The sequence below is a fragment of the Saccostrea cucullata genome, unplaced genomic scaffold (genome assembly GCF_032062105.1).
Source record: "Saccostrea cucullata isolate Sc308-1 unplaced genomic scaffold, CSIRO_AGI_Scuc_v1 ctg787, whole genome shotgun sequence".
NCBI classification, from domain to species: domain Eukaryota; kingdom Metazoa; phylum Mollusca; class Bivalvia; order Ostreida; family Ostreidae; genus Saccostrea; species Saccostrea cuccullata.
In genome coordinates this window covers 265,923-280,284 of record NW_026933448.1, presented here as the reverse complement: position 1 = coordinate 280,284, position 14,362 = coordinate 265,923, and the positions used below count along the sequence as shown (strand labels likewise).

Sequence of the window (14,362 nt, the reverse complement as noted above, 5' to 3'; positions counted from 1 at the left end):
TTCTTTTTGATATTATGGATTACACTGAATCTAGAAACAGACCGGGATTGCTTGTACTTATAGACATTGAAAAAGCTTTTGATTCAATATCCTGGACCTTTGTGCATAAAGTATTAGAATGTTTTGGGTTTGGTAAAAACATTATTGAATGGGTAAAAATTCTAAATACAAAATTTTGTGCGTCGGTGCTTCAATGTGGATTTTTATCCGAACAATTTTATATCCAAAGAGGATGTCGTCAGGGAGATCCCTTGGCACCTTATCTGTGCAGAAATTCTCGCAATTATGATCAAACAAAATCAAAGTATTAAAGGAATTGTTATTAACAAAACAGAACATAAAATATCCCAATATGCAGATGATACCTGGCTTGCCCTTGACGGTTCACCTTAATCACTTTTTGCAGCATTAGATACAATTGATTTTTTCTCAAAGTTTACAGGACTTAAAATTAACAGCTCAAAAACTAAAATTGTTTGGATAGGTTCAAAAAAATTCTCTAAGTTTTCCATCATTCTCGTTGGAAACTTGAATGGGGTTGTACAACTTTCAATTTACTTGGAATTAATTTTTCAGTAGAACTAGATAAAATTATTGATTTAAACTACAATGTTCAAATACCAAAGATCAAAGCATTAATTCAGCAATGGAAAAGAAGGGTTCTTACTCCTATTGGCAGAGTTACAGTTCTTAAAACATTAGTTTCACCAAAACTTAACCATCTTTTTATATCTTTACCAAATCCATGTAAAGAAACCCTATCACTATTGAACAGAGAAATCTTTGAGTTTATTTGGAAATCAAAATGTGATAAAATTAAAAGGAAAGTTATTACTCAGGATTTTTTACAAGGAGGATTAAAAATGTTGGATGTAAATAAAATTATTACATCTCTTAAATGCTCCTGGATTAAAAGATTAACAAAAAGTAATCAACCATGGTTAGATATTTTTTTGGCAATTAATGGTAAAGACATATTACATAAAGTTTTTGATTTTGGTGAAGAGTATGTGTCTTGCTTTATTGTAAAAAATAACAACATTTTGGAAAGATGTGTTTAATTCATGGTTATATTTCATGAAAACACTCAACAATAATTCATATATGAAAACTAAGTATCTGAACTTACCTGTGTGGTACAATCCCAATATAAAAATTGGAAACAAAATAATTTTTGTAAAGACTTGGTATGTAAATGGCGTTAAAAGTGTTTGTGATTTCTTAGACAATGAAGGAAATTTTTTAAATGTTACTGATTTTGGAAATAGATTTCATTTGTCTAATGTTTGCATTATGCAATACAACAGTTTTATTTGTGCTATATCCAGGTTTTTAAAAACAATGTCTATAGATAAATCATCTGTTAAGAGGGAATGTACCCCTGTTCTTCCTTTTTATTTTGAAAATATTATTGTATATGAAAAGTGCACAAAATAATTTATAGATATTTGAATAGTAACAGCATCATTCCTACATCACTATTTAGATGGAACCAGGAACTATCAATGTTTCTAGAATCTGATATTTGTGTTCAAGATGTTTTTAAGGTTTGTTTTAGAACAAATATGGATACTTCTGCTCAATGGTTACAGGATAGAATCCTACATAGAATCCTTCCAGTGAAATATCATTTGAAGAAAATAAGTATTTTATCTGATGATCATTGTACCTTTTGTAAGCAGGATATAGAAACAATACAACATATATTTTAAATTGTACAAAAATATTTTCACTATGGAGTAATCTTAGCTTGCACATATTTACAAAAACTTCTAAAAGAGTTGGATTTAACAAATGCAATATTATTTTAGGTGAAACGCCATTTTCTTATCATAATAGGGTGACAAATTTCATTATTTTATACACAAAGCTATATATCTTTTCTTGTTTAAAGCAGAACAAAATGCCTATGATTTACTGCGCTGCTATATCATTTAACTTGACATGTCACTTTTTGAAATAAAAAAAAAGTTCTTAGATTGTCTTCGACAATACAACAGTATGTAAATTTTTCAAAATAAACATGTGTATGTAATTATATATATATGATCTTCTGCAAACCTAAGGTTTTTTATGAAATTAAAAATAATTTCTCATTCAAATGTACAAAATATAAACTTTTCTTATTCAAAAATGTTTAGCTAGAAATTTCAAACTGCGACGGAGGATCAACTCAAAATTTTACTCTTCGACTTTAGAACAAACGCTCTAACCGTTGCATCACGCGTGCGTGAAATGTAAGGATGACTTACTTCTCAACTACATCTTCCTTCCATCTGAAACCTTCTATAATCTACAACCCGTCGTACCATCTACAACTTCCTACCAGCTAAAATTTCTTACCATATACAACCCATCGTGCATCTACAACCCGTCGTACATGAAATATGTGAGGATGACGAACAGTATTCAAGTTCAAAAGTCCATTGAACATTACAAATTAGTAGCAGAGTAAATACCGACCTCTTAAACATCAGAGGTGGGATCAGGTACCATGGAGGAGTGAACATCCCCTGCCGACCGCTCACCCCCCCCCCCAAGTTCTCCTTGTCATGATCGGGAAATAACGGAAAAATCCGCGCTGACAATTCAGTGTGTAAATAATGGCCTTACAATTAGTATGAAACACGTAAGAGAAGTTGACGATTAAAAAGTTAAAGTCATCACATTTTTCATAAAGATTTGTTGTTAGATTACCATTAACCTATTTTTCTAGTAAAATATCCAAAACATGAAACAGATGTGTCAGACTTTGTGGTATCTTATATTTAAAGCTCACCGGGACACATCCTGTCGACATAAGAATGGAAATAACCATTGTTGATAGACAATACGTCGTTGATATTTCTAAATGTCGAGTTGAAGGCCACAGCAACTGTTTTTTTTTTTAACAAATTCTGTTTCATATGAAGACAGAAATAGGTTGAAATTCCAGTAGATTGCTGGAAGACTTGGTCTCCAAAAATTAGATAGATATTGTCAATCAAACTCAAGCATCCTCTTAATATCAACTTCAGAGTACTTATTTGTACAATCAGATTGGTTTTTAACAAAGAACTTTTGTAAACGACCAATGAAAAGGTAAGTAAATTTACAAGTTCCATTTTTATTGAAAAAGTAGCTATCAATGATGTCAGAAAACCTGGTCTTTCATTTATTGTGGGAAATAGAATAAAGTTGATAAGTTTTTATGTTGTTGATTTTTGGAAAAATTCTGTGATTTCAAATGCTTCAAAAGTTCCTTGGAATTTTTAGTATCCACATCTGATTTCCACCACTTCTCGAATTTATTGTTGCACAGGACACCTGAAGTTTCTCCTTCACTACTGTTAATATCTTAGTGAGAAGTTAAGAAAAAGCTTGGTAGAACATTTACAGGAACCCTCTATGCATCTTTTTTTGTAAGGATTTTTATGAAGTTTTGGAATCCAATGTAGATATGGTAATTCAGATAGATTTTGGTTGTTGGGAATATTAAAAATATTCAAAACTGATATATGATTTTGAAGAATTTCCTCCTTAGAAAGGGAGCTATGGGAATAAGTTTGATTACCACTTGTAGAATTAAATCCATATTCCTCTAAACTACAAGAGCGCTCGCTCCGTGACCGTGAGGTCGTGAGTTCATATCTCGGCCGCGACTGACCTAAGTCGATAAAAAACGGGTAGCAACTTTTCCTTCACCATGCGTTCGGCACTTGAAGTGAAAGTTGCGGGTTCTTCGGATGAGATCTTAAAAACCGAGGTCCCGTGTCACGGCAGGCGTTGGTTAAAGATCCCTCACTACTCAATGGCCCTGAGTGCCGAGTAAATTTCAAAATTTGGAGCCCTTCACCGGTTTATGGTGACGTCTCTACATGAGTGAAAAATTCTCGAAAGGGACGTAAAACAACATACAATCAATCAATCTAAACTACAATTTATATAATGAATCTTACAAACAAAGACAATGTTGTTACCTGCTTTGTCAGCAGGAACAAGTACATACTGATCGTGTAATCTATCAAGTTTTTTTTCACTTCTGAATTATTGAACACAGAAGGATAGATCTAAAACCCGTCGTACCATCTACAACCTCCTCCCAGCTAAAGCTTCCTATCATCTACAACCTCCTCCCAGCTAAAGCTTCCTATCATCTACAACCTCCTCCCAGCTAAAGCTTCCTATCATCTATAAATCTTCGTAAAATCTAATAATCATCCACAACCCCTAGAACATCTACACCCCGTCGTACCACCAACAATTCCTTATCAGATATGTACAACCCATCGTACCATAGACAACTCGTCCTACTAACTATACCTTCCTACCAGCTAAATTTCCTGTCATTTGCAATCTTTCCTCATAATTACAACTTATAATCATCTACAACCTATCCTTACATCTATAATTTCTTCAACTTAAACCCCCTCCCAGCTAAATCATCCTGTTAACTACAATCAATCCCACTAGCTCACAAATCCTACTATTTACAACCCTTCTACCATTTCTACGGATTTTTCGTAAAGCTAAATCATATTACAATCAAGCTTATCAGGTAATATTAGATGAGAAGTGTTTGTTGTTCATCTAGAAGTCCATTACAATGTGAGATTCTCTGTTATCTTATGTCTTATTAAAAAGGTAGAGAAGTTATCTTTTCAATTTCTAGTTGTTGTAAATTCAACGACTTAATATTTACTTAATTATATAAATAAAGTAATTGCTGTTTTTCATATCGACTAGATAGTCAACTTATAACTCAATATTTAATTTTTAATTCGCCATGATTTTTTGTTTTGTTTCTTTATTCTGTTTATTAAACTCAAATGAACTACAATTTCCACAAAATTTAGGATATTCTACTATTTCAAATTAAAATCAAGCAAATTAAACATTGAGAGAGGGAAACAATAGGTGGGTACACCCAATGAAGGTGACAAGGGAAATAACTTTATTTTCTGGATCCCTCGGAAGTAGGATCAGATTCAATGGAGGTGCCCACTTCATTCGAAGACGTTGCACCGTGTCCTCGACTGCATACCACAGTATTTCTCTTAAATTTCTAAACATTAAAAATAACGTTGACCGCAACAAGTACCTTTTATATATCTAAGGTTTCATGACCCTTAACGGAAATTTCAGAAATGTATTGTATGATTTAATTTGATTTTAAATTATTTTTTATCATCATTTTACACCACGGGATATTTTGTTTTAATGCCCCATTCAAGTATGTTTTTCTCACTTATATACCGATGTTACAATATATACTGATGAATAGCTGCAAATTTAAACCTTATCATGACACTTAGGGCCATTAAACAGTGAGGGGTCGCGCCAACGGTTACCGTGGCACAGGACCTTTAAGGTAACACCCTCAAAATCCTGACAAAGGAACAGTCACTTCCTATGTTTTTTTATGGTCTTAGGTTTTGAAGCGGTGATGCGAACGAGAATCAAACCCGGGTCTGCCAAATACAAAGAGAACGTCCTACCAATAAGCAACAATGAGCGGTTACCAATTTATGGTAGTATGTAAAAACTTTTAAAAGCTTACTTAATAGATAATTCTGAAGTAAGGGTAGTATGTTAACCTTCATATAATAACCTCCGATAGAGATAATTTTGTTAGTACGAAATCAACAGACAAACAACCTTTAAATTCAGTACCGCTTATAATGATACTAGACAGGTATGAAGGACCAGTACAGCTTATAATGATAATAGACAAGTATGAAGGATAATTACAGCTTATAATGATAATAGACAGGTATGAAGGATAAGTACAGCTTATAATGATAATAGACAGGTAGGAAGGACCAGTACAGCTTATAATGATAATAGACAAGTATGAAGGATAAGTACAGCTTATAATGATAATAGACAGGTTTGAAGGACCAGTACAGCTTATAATGATAATAGACAGGTAGGAAGGACCAGTACAGCTTATAATGATAATAGACAAGTATGAAGGATAAGTACAGCTTATAATGATACTAGACAGGTATGAAAGACCAGTACAGCTTATAATGATAATAGACAGGTTTGAAGGACCAGTACAGCTTATAATGATAATAGACAGGTGTGAAGGATAAGTACAGCTTATAATGATACTAGACAGGTATGAAAGACCAGTACAGCTTATAATGATAATAGACAGGTAGGAAGGACCAGTACAGCTTATAACGATAAAAAACAAATTTATCACCTTTTCAAAATTACCAATACAGCACAAGTTTTAACAAGCAAATTTCATTATCAGTATAGATATAGGTAAAAATATTGAATTTTTTAAAAACGGATACGAACGTTTCTGAGAAATCTTCTTTCGGTTTAAAAGCCTCAGAAAAAGAAAGCTCTTTTGCGATTTATTTAGATTTTAAAATTAAAATAAAGAAAGTAAATTGATAAAAAGGATGATTGACTTTTAAATAGATAATTTACATGACATAAATTCCCCAAGAAGATATTGCTATCATGCAAAAGAAAAGTATGATAAAGTTGCTTTTATGCAGAAGGTTAAACACACTTCTATTTCTTAAACTATGATGTTGCAAAATCTACGCATAAAAAAATCCATTTAACCAAATTTTGCACCCAGTTGTAATTCTGTAATGCGTCTGAATGATTTGCATTTCGCGATAAAATCTGTTTCTATGAGCTTTTGATTTAAGGACGACAGACGGAAGTTACATTAAAACCAAATTCAATGAATGATTCATCTTTTTTGATAATGTTTAAACAAAAACAGAAATCTATATTTTGTGAAAAAATACATCAAATTTTATAAGCATATTTTAGGTGTAAAATAATTTCTACGTAGATGAATCAATGAACTCTAATTTCAATTTTTCATTGACAATGACATTTATTTGTGAAATTTTGTGTCCCTTTATTCTGTTTTCTCCATGCACATAAGCAATCCATGCAGTTCTTGAATACAAAGTGATATATAAAATACACCTTTAAGTCTGAAAAAATCCTATAATTAAGCTTGCAATCATGTATTATACAATCTTTTGTGGAATAAATTAGCCGAGATTTGATTATCTCAATTAAAGATGGAAAATAATAATACCTAGAAAGAGGAAAGTCGTCCAGGCATACAGGCATTCCATGACTGGGGAATATATACCTTTCCGGCCAGGTAACGCTGGTTACCTGACTGTAAAGGTAATTCTCCATTAAGGGAAGTAAATCAGGAACAGAAAAATTATGAAAAATCTATTTTTGTTTGTGTTTATGGTCATGGAAAAGGATTTTATTGATTTAGTTGATTTCATACTAAAATACGAAAGCATAAAATATATCTGGTAAAACTATTGGAGAGATGATAAACAAACATGACAAAAAATATGTCAAACGTTTCCGTGTTTTTGTATTTTTTGCATAATTCTTATGCAAACCTTGAAAAAAAAAGCTTAATCTAAAAACGAGATCTACTGGTCGGAAATATTTAAATACTTGTTGGATACGTAAGGTGTTCGATATTTCAAAGCACGTGAAATTATTACTATTATTATAAGTGAAATCTAAAGGTAAAGAGATGCCATGTTTAAAGAATATCTTCATGACTTAAAATAAGAAGTAGGAAAGATAATTTCAATTTGCTGAAAAAACACACTTTATTGACAAAAGGTCAAGAGGATCAGATATTCGGCAAACTTCGGCTGATTCCCTCACTGTCATCATACGAATTGGAATGTGTGCCGCGAGGAGGATCGAAGTTCTTTAACATAGATAGTTAGATATATAGGTAACAATATGTAAATTTATCAAAATCCACATCCACATTTCTATACATATCATTTGCTGCCTAACAACAGTATTTTAATAATATTTAGTAAATTCTGTGTTAAATGTACAAAATATAAATATTCCTTATCAATACTATCAAACTGCGTAGTACACATTAAAGTTATTGTTTCATGGATATTTTATTTGATAGATACCATAAATGATAACACTTTACCAAAGGAATATATGTAAAAGATTAAAAAAAATTAAATATATATATCTAGGAATGTTAGTTCCCTACTTCTGCAACAATATACCTGTATCACATGCATGTGGGGTTTATATCTCTACAACGTTAAAGGAAAGAAATTTTTGCAAAATGCCTAAAATAAATAGTAGTGTGTAAAAGTCATTACTATGCGCGATTGAAAGAATACATTTTATCAAACTTCAAACAATATCAATCCCATGATATATTCAGATAACCGTTTAAAGAATTACTAGTATATCATATTATGCTGGATAGCTTGGTGTTGACTGCATCAGACCGTTAGGCTGGTGTTGCATGGGATAACCTGGTTGTTGTATGGGATAACTGGGTTGTTGAGGTGTGGTCAATCCAGAGTTCAAGTTCACTACTGTTAGTCCTACAGAACACAAATGTGATTACAATTATATTCTTAGAAGCTGAGGAAACTAATTCATTTCTCGTTTCATGACATACATGTGAAACAATGTTTATATTGAAATATACTCAGTAATAGATTATTTTTTTTTTTACAATGCCATTTCTGTGTTAAACATAAAATCCTCTGGTTTTTTTTTACCTGGGGCTGCGCCGCGAATAACTCCACCGTTTGCTCTGCGCTGACAACAACACGCTTTACAGATGCACACAATGACTACAACAATGACAACAAGACATCCAAGTCCAATGAGTGTTGGTACCCACCTTTTGAATGAAGAAAAACAGAAATAAGATTTTAACAATTAGTCTCTAAATATAATTTTAGCAAATTAACCCATAACGTAATAAAAGATTTTAATCTAAAGATCGTAAATTGAAAAGAAGGGATATTTTGGAAAATAAAGATATTCATATTTGAATTATCCGTCCTTGCTTATTCAAATTTAATATTCAATACTAGTAATTTGGCTATACACCCACTTATGTTGAGAAAAGTAAGCAGCGCAAATGGAATTCCTTTGGTTAGATGGCGCCTGAAGAAGGACATTACTACAGCAGTCGTATTTTCCCAACTGAACACAGCAAAAATCGTCACACCACTTTTCCTCGTTGTAGGACAGAAGTATGTCGTAATGAGCTTTACAGCACTCTCCCGCCCACACCAACAAGGGGACACTCACTGTCCAATAAAAGTCGATAAGTTATGTATTTATATTCCATTAATGAAAAAAAACTTCCTGTGTACTTAAAGAGGTAAAGTTAGAATTTGCCTCAACCTTTAGTGTGAATATTTTACAGTTCTGGAGATGTTTAAAATAAGATTCGAAAAATCTTTTAGAAAAAAAGCCCTATTTCGATTCTGAAATTCATGTGTTTGCTATTCATTTATTGTGCCAATTGTAAGGCCTTTGTTTAATACTGATTATGGAAAATTTCGTCTATCAGATTAATACGTATGGTGGAAGTTACCCTTCTATGAGGGGGGGGGGGTGGGGGGGGTTCCATTTTCAAGATATGAAAAGGTCGTACGAAGCTATTAAAAAACAAAATACAGAGCCCATCATATTCTATTTAAATAGAATACGGAGTTGTTCCAAGAGCCTTGATCATGAAATGAAATATGTGGAAATAACAAACAGTATTCAAGCTCAAAAGTTCATTAAACAATACAAAATAGGAGCAGAGAAAACATGGACCTTCGAAACATCAGAGGTCAGATAAGGTGCCATGGAGGAGTGAACATCCCCTGCCGACTGGGCACACCTGCCGTGTGCTCTTCGCGATGAGCGGAAATTCCAATGTCAATTTAGTGTGTAAATAACGGACTAACAATTATTACCAAAAACGTAAGTTAGCATTTGACTTATTGTTAAATTTTATTTGCCGACAAGGTCATTGTATCGATCATAGAACTTACAAAATGATGACTTTAAACGAAACTGCTGATATTCTTGTTTCATTAACTTGTTTGTCAATAATTTACCTCGATTAAGAAATGATGACTGTAAACGAATTATATGGAGATAACAAACGGTATTGAAGCTCAAGAGTCCATTTAACAATTCAAATTTTGTAGCAGAGCAAACATAGGCCTCCAAAAATGAGAGGCGGAATCAGATGCCATGCAAGAGTGAGCATTCATTGCCGTGTGCTCCTCGTCATGACCGGGAAATAACGCAGGGTTCTCCATTGACCGTTTAACGTGGCGGCCCCGCCACAGCTAAATTCATTTGCGCCACAGTTTAAAAATCAGCGCCATAGTTCCGCCACAGTTGAAATATTAGCGCCACCGTCAGATCGTCGATGTCAGGACGATAGATATATAGGTTTATTAATCAAATAAAACTCCAAACCTCAAAATCATATAACGTTGTCAGTTTCTAATGTCAAACTGTTAATTTAATCTAATTAGTGCCAATTGTTTAGCTCGCACAATGAATCTTTTTCTAGTTCTCGCAGGACATTTGAAGCCTTTTTCACACTTCATGATAATTAAAAGGAACTTTTAAATATCAATTAGTTATACAGTTAACCATATCTCTAAAATTTCACTTGCACAAAACAACGCACATGTATGTCTTATGTGACCTACCAGAATTTCCTCTGACCTTCAATGATCACTGTATGCGCATAATTAGCTTTTGTAATTTTTTTTAAATTAGCCTTAAATACTTAAAATCATTTTTACTGATACTTTTTTCTTCCGACTCTATAAGCAAATAATTATTTATTTAGCACGTACTGTAAGTGTTTTGGGGAGGGGGGGGTCTTTTCACAGTCTATATTGTGGAAATGCATGTATTTTAATTTTTGTTTTTCACTATGTAAAAATCGATACCAATTTATTATTATTAATATCTAATTTATCAATCATTTTGCCAGATAATAAATGCTAATTATATTTGAACTTAATAGTGATGCATGGTTATTGTATTTTTCAATTTATTTCGAGATTCCTTTGCGAAATGACCGCGAAGATTAGTACTTCGCGCATTTCTTGCACCACAGTTAAATTTAAGATGATAGAGAACCATGTAACGGAAAAAATCCGACGACAATGCAGTGTATATGATGTGAACAGCTGTATATAATGGCTTACAATTAGTATTAACAACATTAGTGTTTGACTTAATGATTAATTGCTTTTGCTGACATGGGCATTGTATTAACCTCAAAACTTACGAAATGATGACTTTAATCGAAATTGCTGATATTCTTGTTTTAACAACTTGTTTGTCAATAACTTACCTCGTTTTAGAAATTGAGCATATATAGAGCATTATTTTCCGCATCGAATCAACTCAAATATATAAACCCCATAAGCAGGTGATGAAGGTATATTGCTGGATAAGTAAGGGAAGCTGACGATGGAAAAGTTAAAGTCGTCACGTTTATCATGAAGCTTGGCTATTAGATTACCATTAAAGTATTTTCTAGTAAAATTGTCTATACCCCGGTATATATATAATATATTTTTCAGGCTGTGGTATCGTATATATACCACTTTTGAATTTATTTTTGCACATTACTCCTCAGATTTCTACTCCCCCATTGTTAATGTTTTAGTGAATAGTAAAACAGAGCTTTGAAACATTCACTGGAACTTTTTGTATATCTTTGTGTGTCAGGATTTCACTACGTTTTGGAATCCAATATAGATTTTGTAATTCAAATTCATTTTGGTTGTAGGGAATATCAAAAATATTCAAATTTGCAAATGATATAGAAGAATCTTCTCCGAAGGAGAGCTATGTATAACCTCATCCCATCTCAACCCCCTATATTCGCATAATCATTATAAACTAACAGTTTTCATGATTTCCAGGACGCAATATCAACTACATGAACACAAAATTCATATTTCAAAACCATGAGATGATAAAATTATAGCGAGCGCAGCGAGCTCAATAGACTAACGTGTATGAACAGAGGAAATTCGGATTGAAATCTGTACATACGTCAGCCAAATTTCTCTGTGCAACATTCCCAGAATTCCTGCACTACCCAATGTCCTTTGCGCGAATAAATCAAAAATAGTAAAAAAATTAAAGGAACATTGTTTCTTACCGAAATCTCAACGAAATGATTTTGCCTTACCTTATTCAAAAAAATACCCCCATGCCACAACACCGGCCTTCACCTTGCCCTTCGGAAATGATACAAATGACGTCACCGGAAACTTACGAATTTTGACGAAGTTATGTCGGTTGCTTCCGTGAGACTCAGAAAACATGTTGCGGTGCATAGCAACATGGTGGCTAAAACATAGCAACAACTTACTTGAAAAGAACGATTTAATGCAATCTCTTTTCCATAAAACTAGCGTTTGCGTCCTAAGTCAACAGAACTTTCGTCACTTCAACGGTTCGGGTATTTCCGATTTTGTCGGAAACTTCCGAGAAGTTTGGAATCTCGATCCTGATGCTTGGGAAATGATTTCTTTTTATTGTTTTGTTTTATTCTTTTTGCTTTCTTTTTCTTGAATGATAGACAGTACATGTGTAGGTTTATGATAATAAATAAACTGCGCTCGCCCCAACGGTAACACCGTAAAACATATTACATTTTTAAACAGAACAGCGATTTTTAAAGTAAAAAAATATATATCTATAAAATATAAAAAATTATACTTAGAAGAAGGAAAGTCGTCAAACTAAACTGATATTCCATGTTGTGAATCCTTATCCTCGATGATGTCCTCAATATGATAGGTACTAGTGTTTGATTTTTAATTAGATTTTAAAGGGCTCAATCAAAAAATTGTCAGGCTTGAATTAATAACAAAGGCAGTTCCGGCTAATATCGGTGAACATATAATAAACACTATGTACCCAAGATAAATGCAGCCTGGATTTAAATTGAGAAGGTGAAGGTAACAGACATTATCAATTGAATAATAACTAGATTGCGCTAATATTGCGGAAGGAAAATTGTGATACCTCGAATAATATTGTAATACTTGGTGACCTTAATGTTGATTTCTTAAAACTAAATACATCACATGAAGTAAATACAATTTTGGAAAGCTGCAGATTAACAAACATTATACTTATACAGGCACTCTCATAGATCCTATAATTATCGGTGAAAATATACATGTACATGATTCTGGCACCTTAAATGTTGCTCATACACTTAGTGATATACATATACATTCATCAGAACAACAGCATTAATATGGCATACAAACGCAAAGTATGGGATTACAAGCATGCAGATATAGAACTCCTAAATACACTCATATTACAAAGTGACTGGAATAGCATTATTGATGATACAGAAAAGTCTGGAGTCTGCTACAAAAAACTTCACAGAAGAGTTTAATTCTATAATTCACCAATGCATACCCGAAAAAACAATAACCATAAGACCAAACAATAAACCATGGATGGATTCTCTTTTAAAGAAAACTATTCGTGACCGCAATAGACTTAGGAAAAAAGCACAAAAAACTAAAACAGAATCTGATCGCAACAATTATCGTAAAATACGAAATAAGGTTAATAACATGAAAAAACATGCCATAACTAATTATTACGATAACATTGATTCTCATCTAAAAGATGCTAATAAGAATAATCAAAAATTATACTGGAAATTATTGAAAGACTTTTTTCACACTAAATCGACGAGTGAAATACCACCAATTCAGTATATAAATGACACTAACACAGATAAATTTGCAATACTAGACTCTGACAAGATTGAACTCTTAAATAAGTATTTTACATTTATCACTTTTTTAGACGACAGTGACCATGAACTTCCAAATATAGAAATTAGATGTAATGATAAATTTCCAGAAATAAAAATTCAAGAATATGAGATTACAGACATAATCTCAGTAATTCTTGTCAATAAAGCAGTGGGTCCAGACTACATTAGTCGCAAAATGTTAAAGTCTTGTAAAAATACTATATCAAAACCACTGTGTATTTTATTTAATAAATCATTATTACTAAAAACATTTCCTGAATGTTGGAAATTGGCATATGTTCTTCCACTATTTAAGAAGGATGACCCCTCTATAACTTCAAATTACAGACCTGTCTTTTTGTTGAGTTGTGTAAGTAAAATATTTGAAAGAATTATTTTCAAACATGTGTACAATTACCTACATTCAAAAAATCTTTTTTATAAATATCAGTCAGGTTTTATACCCGGACACTCTACTGTATATCAACTTCTAGAAATATACCATTCTATTGTGAAAAGTATTGATGAAGGTAAATTCTGCTGTATGGTGGTCTGTGATTTATCCAAGGCATTTGATAGAGTATGGCATAAAGGCTTAATTCATAAACTTCAAATGTATGGAATTAATGGTAAAATGCTAAAATGGTTTGAAAGTTATTTAAGCAATAGAACACAACAAGTCAAGTACAGAAATCTGCTCTCTTCCATTGGTTATGTAAAAGCTGGAGTCACACAACATACACATCTTGGGATACTTCT

The 14,362-nt window shown here is 32.6% G+C and overlaps 1 protein-coding gene across 1 annotated transcript; it reads right to left on the bottom strand.

Annotated features, from left to right (window-relative positions):
* Positions 1-7,774: 7,774 nt before the first annotated feature.
* Positions 7,775-12,587, bottom strand: LOC134238346 (uncharacterized). Its single transcript, XM_062720473.1, has 4 exons — positions 12,538-12,587; positions 8,888-9,086; positions 8,547-8,671; positions 7,775-8,366 (listed from the first exon to the last, which is right to left on the bottom strand). Exons 1-4 carry the CDS (start codon positions 12,575-12,577, stop codon positions 8,233-8,235), a joined length of 498 nt encoding a protein of 165 aa, XP_062576457.1. The 5' UTR covers positions 12,578-12,587; the 3' UTR covers positions 7,775-8,232.
* Between the last annotated feature and the right edge of the window lie 1,775 nt (positions 12,588-14,362).

Excerpts from the sequence above, each read along its gene's own strand:
- LOC134238346 (XM_062720473.1), bottom strand. The coding sequence starts at position 12,577 with ATGGAATATCAGTTTAGTTTGACGACTTTCCTTCTTCTAA. Across the intron at positions 9,087-12,537 it reads GACGACTTTCCTTCTTCTAA|TGAGTGTCCCCTTGTTGGTG; the intron begins GTATAATTTTTT and ends TTTATTGGACAG. Across the intron at positions 8,367-8,546 it reads TATTCGCGGCGCAGCCCCAG|GACTAACAGTAGTGAACTTG; the intron begins GTAAAAAAAAAC and ends TGTGTTCTGTAG.